Source organism: Belonocnema kinseyi, chromosome 5 (assembly GCF_010883055.1).
Source record: "Belonocnema kinseyi isolate 2016_QV_RU_SX_M_011 chromosome 5, B_treatae_v1, whole genome shotgun sequence".
In the NCBI taxonomy this organism is placed as follows: domain Eukaryota; kingdom Metazoa; phylum Arthropoda; class Insecta; order Hymenoptera; family Cynipidae; genus Belonocnema; species Belonocnema kinseyi.
In genome coordinates this window covers 57,453,652-57,464,880 of record NC_046661.1, presented here as the reverse complement: position 1 = coordinate 57,464,880, position 11,229 = coordinate 57,453,652, and the positions used below count along the sequence as shown (strand labels likewise).

Sequence of the window (11,229 nt, the reverse complement as noted above, 5' to 3'; positions counted from 1 at the left end):
TTAGATAAGCAGCCCTATATATTTGAGGGCTTCAGGGCCACTAGTTTAGTTCTAATCTTGACTTTACTCTGTAACCAACGAAATAAAGGCACGTGATATCTCATTAGAGATATCACATATTTTTAAAAACTCATTTGAGCCTTTTTCAATATAACAATTTCTTTGCTCCATAATTTTGGTCTTATTTAGGGCTCACTTAATGCCCTATTGTCAACTTTAATACTCCGAAATTTTTCAAAAAAACCTGCGGTCATGCTAGTTTAACGTTAAGCTAGCGGGACCAAACATATATACAAATGACTTGGACAATATTTCTTTGAACTATAATTTAAAGCTTATTTAGGGCTCTGGGAATATAATAACGAAAAACTAACAAAAATTGTGAATATGTATGATACTTGAATTCAGCAAAAAATTGTTTAAACAATAAATTTAAATAAATTTGCCACAAAAAATTATTTTATTTTTGTTTCTTTTGCAACAAATACTTGAGTTCAAAATTTAATACTACGGGCCCAAATTAGTCCTCAATGAACCCTAAATTATGCGAGGGGTAAAATGGGTTTTATGGTTTTCTTCACGTATTTTTTATAACGTTAAGGACGCACAACACAATATATAACAAAAAAACGGCAAAGCAAATATCGCAAGACTTTCAGTTAATGATATTTCAGGAGCCTTAAATGAGCCTAAAATTATGCAAGAGAAACGAAAAGAAAATAATTTTTTTAGTTGTAAATTTGTTTAAACAATAATTGTGTAAACCATTTTTTGTTAAATTTCAATATCATATTTATTGACCTCTAAGTGAGCCTTAATATAGGGTAGAAGAAGAAATTTATTTAATTTATTTTTACTAGAATTGTTTAAACCATTTTTTTAAATTTTCATATCATATTCCCAGAACCCTAAATGAGCCCTAAATTATTATGGGAAGAAATAATGCCTAACTCGTTTTTTTCTCTGTGTGGTCCTGCTACTTTAACGTTAAGATAGCAGACCATAGGTTTTCTGTTTTTAATGCGTAGCATCAAATTTGGCATTAGGCATGAATTGAGCCCTAAATGAGCTCTAAATTATAGTGCAAAGAAATATGATCCAAGTATTTTTTTTCTATGTGTGGTCCTGCTAGCTTAACGTTAAGATAGCAGAACCACAGGTTTAAAAAAATGCGTACCATCAAGTTTGAGAATAGAGCATTAAGTGAGCCCTAAATGAGCCCTACATTATAGAGCAAAGAAATTTTGAAAAATTAATTTTGTTCTATGTGTGGTTCTGCTAGCTTAACGTTAAGCTAGCATGACCACCGGTTTTTTTTGTGAAAATGAAGGGAATTAAATTTAGCAATGGAGCATTAAATTAGTCCTGAATGAGCCCTAAATTCCCTGTATGCTTTCAGTCCATTTTTGCAATGTGGTCCTGCCAGCTTAACGGACCTCATGAATGACAGACATAACTTGAGAACATTTTGAATATCTCTTCTTAAAATAATTCTTTATTCAAGATTTGCATTTGAAAATACTTTAATTTTTAATATGTGCAATTTATCATGCAGTTGTGATTGTCTTTTTTTACATAATTAAATTTTAAATACTCTGTTACGGTTGTTATAGAACTAGAAGGAAGTAAATTCGGGTTTTAAAGTTTTTCTAAATAGGAAGAGGCACTCATTTTTGGATATAGTTAGATGATATCTTTGCTGTTTTTTTAAAGATGTCGTTTCTTAATTGAATTAACTATTATAACAGTAAATACGATTTTTTAATTGACATTAGGGTCGAACGTATTTATTTGTTTTGTGTTCTGCAATTAATTTAAAAGATACTTATTTATTTTCGATAAAAATTCAATTTAGATTTTTCATCTTTTATACCGGACTGAATCACTAAATTAATCCATGAGGCTATGTGAATCCGTCTTACCTAATATATTTTAATTGTACTAAATTCATTGCAATCCATGTTTTAAACAAAAAAAAATTTGTATAACGTTTTTATTGAGTTAGAAGAGGGACATTTTTCATTCCTTCACATTTTTATTAAGTCGAGTTGAAATTGAGGATTAGTTTAAATTTAGAGAATTTAAAACGATAGCGCGAATTCATTAATTGAAATTTTTCAATGAAAATGTGATAAAAGCTTCTATTTTATATGTGTAAATTATTGAGAGTTTAAATTAAAAAATTTCAAAATAAAATTGGTTTAAACTTTAATTTAAATTTCATTAGTTACGAGCCCTATGCTTCGCCCGTGTATGTGGATATGGTAGTTATTATTTTAGCATCCGGAGGGGTATCGTAGTTCAAATAAATCCAATAGATGGTGCTGCGATCAGGTAAGTCTGGCTTTGCATTGTTATGTATAGAAAAAATACAAAAATTCGTTAAAAACTTGATACTTTTTATAAATATAAAAGGAAGAACAAAGTTTTCAGTAACAATAAGAGCAGCTGTAATTAGTAATCAAAAAAATTAATGAAAACATGTAATTTAATATTAGGGAAATTGAATAGAAAGATGAGTATTAAAAAAAAATTTTAATTGTATACATATTTAGTCATACTACTAATAATAATAGTAATAATAATATTTAAATATTAATAATTCGCCTTATAATATACTTTTTTATTGATTCATCTTTACATTTACGCTTTCTAAAAAATATATATTCATATATAATTTATATATAATCAGGGTGGTGACTTTAACAGGAACCCGGGAAAAACCGGGAATTGAATTAAAAACCGGGAATTTACTTCTGATTGTATCAAAATTCAAGTTCTCAATAATTTAGTCATTTATGTCAATTTAGAAAAGTAATTTTAAGCTTGACTACAGCTTCAGGGAATATGAGTGAATATTATAATTATTGTTTCTATTTTAGGACAGGGAGTTTTGGTAAAGTAATACAATTTCCCTTAGAACACGAAATTTAAGAAAAGAGAGTGCTTCAAGTAATTTTTAGAGTAGAAGTATAGTATTGCAAAAAGGAAATATTTCTAAATTATAATATAATTTTTTTTACATTTTTCGTTAAGAATTTACCGTTTTTCTTAAAAATGCAACTACTTGCAGTTGAAAGCTGAACTCTTTTGTTGAAAATTAATTTTCTTGTTGGAAGATTCATCATATTAAATGAAATTTCATATCTTTTTAAAAATATAACTAGTTTCTTTAAAATCAATTTTCTAACTAAAAATTTCAGTAGAAAATATAACTATTTCGGGTGGAAAATGGACCTTTTCTAGTTAAAAATTAAAGAGCTCCAGTTAAATATTCAACATTTTAGATTAAAATTAATCTTTTGGGTTAGAAATAACTTTACTTGGTTGAAAAAGAAACTCGTCTGTTGAAAATTATTATTTTTTTAATTGAAGATTTATCATTTTGATTAAAAATTAATTTCTTTGGTTGAACAATGAGCTGTTTGCTCTTATAGTATGACGTACAGCCCGGAGCTACACATTTTAATTCTATGATTTCGCACTAATAATTTTAAAAACTTTTAACACAATAAATAATATACTCGGCCACAAGTTATCATTTAAATTGTCAATTTTACATATTTTTCTCATAGAAATCACTTTCAATAGAATATTTACTATTTTTGCACTTTCTTTTTTTTTTAATTCGGAAGAAGGAACTTTTTAATCGTAACGAATTTTTACTTGCAACCGGGATTTTAAAATTCTTTTCTTCTAAATCCCAGTTTTTATTTTTTTTTCAAAACTCCTCGAACTTTCATTGAAATTTCCATCACAAATGCCACTATCCAACTCATAATTACTATCTTCTTCATCACATTCGAAGATTGTTGTGAACATTATTGTTTGCAACAATAATTGGTGTGATGCAATTGAAGCAAAAATAATGTTCGTTCGCTGCCTTTTCAATATATATTGTTATATGTGAACATAACCTGACCATCTTAATTTTCGCCCCAAAGCTTTTCACGCGCGCCCGTTCGAAGAACATGACACTTTGTAGTTCAATTTCGTAAACCATGCCTCTTTTAGAGTCATCGCCCCCACAGAAAGTGTGGGGGCGATGCACAGGGCTGCTACACCGACAAAAATATGTAACTATATTAGTTCAATAATACCTTGAACTAATACACTTCGCATAAATTAGAACTCAGTAGGTAAAAGAATCCAACTGGATCTCTTTATTTAATTTGTTATTTTATCGGTTTGAGTATAGAATCACTGTGCGTCGATATAGATATACTCGCTATGCTTCGCTCCGTTCGACTCTGCTAGTTCGAATGACGACGAACAGCGAGGATCCAACGAATCTGTAACTTAGGAGCTTCGCATGAGGATTACGCTGAGTTGAGACGCCGGACAATATGTATTGGGAAAAATTAAAGAATAATTATTTAATTATCAAATCTCGCGTGCTCTCTAATTTAAACGTTACAGATTCGTTGGATCCTCGCTGTTGGACGTCCTTCGAACCAGCAGAGTCGAACGGAGCAAAGCATAACGAGTATATCTATGTCGATGCACTGTGATTTAAATTTCGTTACGTACCCGATACAAAAGTGGAACAGTATCTGTTTCGATGCTTTAGAACAGCTGTTATTCAACTTATGAATGGTGCGAGTTTTACATGAAGAACTGCTCCATTTCAATATTTACTTAATAATTTATGCGAAACGTATTAGTTGAAGGTATTATGGAACTAATATAGTTATATATTTTTTTTCGGTGTAGTTACGAAAATTTTTGTATTACAAACACACGCATGATTGAAGAGATTTGGCGGGATTCCCAAGTTATGAGACCATACAGTCGGTCAGATGGTGTGATTGTCGCGAGCTCGGCTATAGACGGAATAGCTCCGAAGCCTTTGGGTGTTCTTAGTATAGTCTTTTAGAATTCTCGCAAATCCCTGTTGCAGATATCACTAGTGGTACTCATTTCAATACACATTCTTAGTTAAGAATACTAAAATTTCTTACATTTCTTACAACTTATGTTACTTAAAATTCTGACTTTTGACTGAAAGTTTTACAAAACTTATTATTGACCATTATCACTTGACCATTATCACGTCAATACTAATTTTTTCTCGCTCAAGTTTATAATAATACAAAAAGAAATATCATCATCTCTTATCATAGTAGGAATCTTTATAGCAGTACACCGATTATCCCTAATTCTTACATTTGTTTCAATTATACATATAGAATGAACCAAATATTGATATCGAAAGTCTCTCCGTGTAGTACTTGAAAAGGAAAATGTAACTTTTCGATAGCCCTACAAGATTATCATTTAACTCTTTGTACTTTTTCGAAAAATTTAAATTTTGACCGCACTAAAACTAATCAAAAATCAAAAATTGCATTTAGCGGACAAACTACACGCAGAAAAAAGAACCTTACATTTTACTGAAAACCAAGTTAAATCTACCGATCTTCCTAGTACGTATATGGACAACACGACAGTTCAGTGAACGTTACAGTTATAGGCAAATAAGTATAACTATCATTGAAGGTTACTAGTACTGATTCTTAAGTGGTGCTCATCTGCGGACCAGTAGATTTTATCGATCCAGTCGCTATTCTGTACAGTTCCTGGATGCTGCAATTACGAATCATCATGTCATTTTAACGAATAATATAAAGAGATCTAAATTATGTTCTAGGCGTAGACTACAGTTAAGACAGCACTGTAAAGTGTAAAAAAGAATTGCTAAAAAATAATTAATAAATAAGCGTACGGTCATTTCTTATAAATATTTTCGTATATACTTATAATTAATCGGTATTTGTAAGTTATAATGCTTATAATATAAATAAAATTTCGCATGCATTGGGGGGGGGGGTCGAACGCATAAGCCTAAGCACGCAAATCAATAGTCTTAACCACTACACTATTACACGAGTTGCGATCTGTAATATAATTTTGAAATGCATTTGTAACTAAGGGTGGTGACTTTAGGAACGACTTCTGAATACGCGACCATGCCATCGCGACCCACAACAAAAGCATTTACCTCATATCTGTATGTCAGCTGAAACAGTCACGGAACAAAAACACGTCTTGCTCCAATAAACTCTCAATTGTACGCGATCTGTGAATACGTTCTGCCATTCAAAATTGTATTATTTTTATAAAACCCCTTTCTTGCAAAGTGGGAATATGGAGTAATGTGACGACTGTCACAGAAATGTCAAAAAGGAATGTTTTTTAGGTGATGCAATCCATTCATTGCCGATTGCGTCGTAAATTCACCCGGTGCTCCGCGTGGATAGGTTGCGTTAAGACTTTAGGGGCGAGTTAAGTAATCGGATCGGTAGCATGTACCGATCTTTCGGCAATGTCCACTGCACTACTATTTTAATCTCGGTTCAGTGGATTACACATGTCGCACAGTATGTAATACGCGGGAATAGAGGTTCATTTTACTGAAGGATAACCGTTGAATTAACCTTAATTTCATTGTGACATTTACGAAATGCTAAGTGATTTTGACATTTACACCCTCTTATTAAGAGCAATTTGTACTATTACGGTTACAAGAAACTCTTCACAATTCTTGATAAGTAAATATTACATTTATTTTTTCTGCATGTATGCAAGATAGAAAAAAAATGATAAGACAAACATTATGCAGTCAAAAAATATCTGCAAATTTATTATTAATTAGTTCTTTATAGGACACGAAGTTTTTGTTTTATTTATAAAAAAAAATTGAAACACACAAAAATTAAATTTTTCGACACACGACACAAGGTAAGAAAAAATCAAAAGATAACATTTTCTCCCCGAAGGTAGAGCAAAAAAACTTTTATAAATGGTTTTTTTTTCCATTCTCATCAGAGAAAGTATTAGATATGTGTAGAATTTGACAGCCCCCGCCCAGTTTTTGTCAAATGTCCATGTTTTGAGACCCCTTGAATCCGATAAATGGGTTTTTACTAATGTGTCTGTGTGTCGATCTCTCTGTATGTACTTATGCCTGTTTGTCTGTGAACTCGATAACTTTTGAAAAAATTAATCTATTAGATTAGCCTTTGGTACACTTGTTAAGTGTTTCAATAGGGGTCTCCAAGTCCTTTTCATTGGTCGTCAACATTTTTTGAAAAAAAATATACACTTTTTCTTCAATAAAAAATTATAATTTTACTTTCTCAACTCAAAGTTCTGAAAGGAAAGCCCTCAATCCTTCGTTTTTAACCTCTATTTTTAAATGTATAATATTCGTCTAAAGCCCTATAGAAATTATATTAGAGAATGAAGATTGCGTTGCCATTAAAAGAATGATTGCAATCCGCCAAAACATATATTATATTTACAAAAGGCACTGATCTCTTATTTTCATTAATAAAAAATAAAAATCCCCCTTTTTTAACCTTAAAACTCTTCAAGGGAAAAATCTAAACTTTCTATAATAAAAAAATGGAACAAAATTGCCTTTCCAAAAAAGTCATACACTTGTTTTTAACTTGCATTTTTTTAAGGTCAAATATTTATTTTTTCATAAATGCGTATTATTATTGCGAAGAGCGTGAAAAACCTATTGACACTGTGCTGATTAAACAAAATTTTTTCATCGCCATTAGAACAATTGAAAATCATTAAAATTAATAATAATACTATCTACGGGAATCCCTAAATTTTAATCCTTTTCCCCTAGACAAATATTTATCCATATGACTTTTTTCTATATAAAAGTTATAAAAGTAATAAACAATACAAGATATTAATAAGTTATAAAAGTATAAAAGCCGAAGTTTTATTTAAATCGGACAACTTTGATTTTTTGAGTGAGTACATTTGAGAAACAATGTCTCTAATGTTTTTAATATAAGAGTATGCAAAATATTAAAATTTGGTAGATAATGAAACATGTTTCAAAGAAACGACGATCGTTTCCCTGATCCTAAAAATTTCGGTAAATTCCAAAATAGTTTAGATAGTAAAGTTTAGTAAGATTCGAATTTAATTCTTGCTTTTTGCGAATTTCGAAGCAATGAGAATCCCCTTATCAGAATATAAGAAACTACTACATAACAATGCATAGTTTTCTTAGTAATTTAAGTCTTTGAGTGTGAACACTCTAAATTGTTTCTATATATATGAACTTATTTCGCATAAGTTTGGATTTGATCAAAACTCGTTTCAGAACTTGTTCAGCCATTATTTATTGTCCTATATTTGAAAAAAGTTGTCAAACTTTTTGAAACCTGTGTATCTGAAGATCAACATTTTGTAGGTATGGTAGAAACAACACCGGAAGCAGAGTTCAACGGAATACAAACTGGAAGTCAGACAATTGATTCCACAGAAGAGTATCGAGGAAAAGTCGACTGCGAATTTACGGATTGGTCCAAATGGTCCGAATGCATGGATTGTAATGATTATACATACAGTATTCGTGAGATAACGGTAATAATTATTTGTTATAGATTAATAATTCTTAATGTAGAAATTATTTACAAATAATTTAGTTCATTATATGATTATAATTTTTTTCTATCATTTTAAATAGATAAGACCACAAAATGGTGGTAAAAATTGTCCGAAAAAGCTGTTAAGAAAGAAAAAGTGTCGCAAAATGCCTACTTGCAGTAAGTTTTTTCTGTGATCAATTTTTGTAGAAGAAAAAATTCTACAGAAACTTCAAAAGGTCTTATGCACTTATAAATTACACCTTTTTAGATTTGAAGAGGGATAGCAGTCTTCGTCGAAGAAGTAGAGACTGGGACTCCGTATCAAATGATTACGAGAATCGTAAGATATAAACTTGCAAAAATTTCGATGTAATTAGAAAAAAAAATTTTAATCTGTTCGTAAAGTTTCAGAGGCTTCCGTCGACTGTGAAATGACAACATGGTCCTCGTGGTCTCGCTGCACTGCTACTTGTGGAGAATCTTTGCAGCATCGAACCAGAACATTTCGAGTGAAGCCCCGAAGACATGGAAGATTGTGTCCTCCGCTCGCCGAATTTCGTGAATGTACGGTGCCCGAATGTTACTAAAAATCTCAAAAGTAGAGATAGTTTTTTAGGAACTCGAAATCGAAACTTCAAAAGCAGGCTAATCTTATTCCAATCAGCAGTTTTTAATGCAGAACGTAAAAGAAGACTTCCTTCATAGTCAGATTATCAAAAATCTGTTTTCAGTGTTCTTGATTCATTTTTGCAATCAAGGTTCGGTGATGTTTTAAAATATCAAAAATCGTAATATTGTTAGAAGTAGAATTTAGTCCATTAAAATCCATGATTATAAACTTTATCGTGGTAACAAACAAAATATGCTCTGAAACATAGAATCTTCATATTGTCATAAATCAAATACCTGAATAGTTATTATTATTTGGTAAAGAATTTTGCAGATTTTGTAAGACCTTTCACTACGTACGCACATTCGACCCAGGTAATAACTTCTTTCTTTTCCAGATTTTGTAAATTATAATATAGTTCTATCAGAATTCATGAAGAGATTTTAACGAGTTTGAAAATTATAAAAGATTCAAGAGTTTTAGAATAATATTCGGCAGATAATAAAAGGTTCGAATGTGTCTGAACATATATTAGGCAGTTTGTACAGATTTTAGATTTCTATAACAAACATCAATAAAATACCACTAGAATTATTATAATAAGAGAAGACAATCCGCCTTGACTACTTGTATTATATAATTAAAATATTAAAGGTTTATCTTTTATATAAAGAACTCAAAATTAGTTTTTACTAATTTCGCTGCATTAATTTATGTAAGAATGCTCTTACTTTTCTCTATGAACACAAACATATCGCATAATTTACATAAATTAAAATACTCATGACATGTAAAAAATGCCAAAGAAAGTAAAATTTAGAATAAGTTTCTTGAATCAATAGACATGTTTTATTACTTTTTAATGTAGAAAACTAGATCTCTCAATTGCACTAAATATCGGTATATATGCTAATGTTACAGGCAAAGTCCGATTCGCCGTCACACTGCAGTCTGCCTAGTCCCTCCGCGAATTGACTGAGCAGTGTCAGGGAAAGTCCGAAGTAGCACTTTCACTTCGGACTCTGTATAATCAAATCGCGAAGTGCCCGACAAGCTCAGGCAAAGTAGCTGCACAGTAGGCTGACTCGAGAATGTACCATTCAAAAGAGTCTACAGGTCAAAATTGTGACCGGGTATGAAAGTTTTTTTTTTTTTTTAGAAATGATCAGCATTAAATTTGTAAGAAAACTGATTGATTATATTAATCAGTTTTTGTTTCAATATAATTATTTATTCAACGCAAGTTATTTTGTAAAAAAAATAGAACAATAAACTCGATATGTATCATATTTAACGTAGTATTTTTCTAAATTCGAAATACGCGACAAGTTTTCTTAAATTTTGAGGGCACTAAATTTGTCTTCGAATTTGATTTTCATTGCTTCTTTTTCCGCTACGGCAGCCATCGTTAAGAATTTTCAAAAACACCGTCGATTTATAAATATTATGCCGTAGCGATAAAAACAACTTATTCGGATATGTACACTGAAACTCAAACCATAAGATAAAAAATTTACATTTATAATACTTCCAGCATTAGTACAAGAACTTCTATTCAAAAATTTTCCAAACTTCCACGACATACTAAATCTTAGTAGCATTTTCTGAAAGTGATTTTCGATCTCAATATATTAATATTTTGAATGTTAATAACAAATTTTATAAACGAAGCACCTAATACTGGCTCTTTCTCACTGGTGAGTTGGTTTTTACAATAAATATTCTAGTTTATATATATATATATATATATATATATATATGTAAAATTTGACAGTTTATCTTTTACAATGGAAAGTATTTTACACGTGTACTGAATCATTTTTCATCGAATTAGTCAACAATAAACCATTCTTGCTGCTAATAATCTATTTATTACAAATAATAATAATTTTAGTTTTTTTTTTAGAAAAAAGTTTGCGTTGAATGAATATATTGAAACAAAAACTAATCAGTGTACTTAATAAGTTATCTTAAAAATGTAATGCTCATCATTTCTAAAAAAAAAGCTTTCAAATCTGTTCATTATTGCCATCCATAGACTATTTTGAATTTTTAATTCTCAAACCAGCCCACTGTTCAGCGGGAAAAGTAAACACCAAAGATTTTATTTTTACTCCGGACTTTGCCTGAGCTTGTCGGCCACTTCGCGATTTGACTAGGCAAAGTCCGAACTGAAAGTGTGTGAAAGTGTGACTTCGGACTTTGCCTAACACCGCT

General features: G+C 30.6%; 1 protein-coding gene across 8 annotated transcripts in view; it reads left to right on the top strand.

The window, feature by feature from the left end:
• LOC117172679 (spondin-1-like) overlaps positions 1 to 10,231 on the top strand; it is a 316,699-nt gene extending 306,468 nt beyond the window's left edge. For all 8 annotated transcript variants that reach the window (XM_033360810.1, XM_033360809.1, XM_033360808.1 and 5 more), the window contains 4 exons: positions 8,225 to 8,397; positions 8,501 to 8,579; positions 8,671 to 8,742; positions 8,808 to 10,231. In XM_033360810.1, the coding sequence (XP_033216701.1) occupies positions 8,225 to 8,397; positions 8,501 to 8,579; positions 8,671 to 8,742; positions 8,808 to 8,989 (506 nt within the window). In that variant the 3' untranslated portion in view covers positions 8,990 to 10,231. The remainder of the gene's footprint in view (positions 1 to 8,224; positions 8,398 to 8,500; positions 8,580 to 8,670; positions 8,743 to 8,807) is intronic.
• The last annotated feature ends 998 nt before the right edge of the window (positions 10,232 to 11,229 follow it).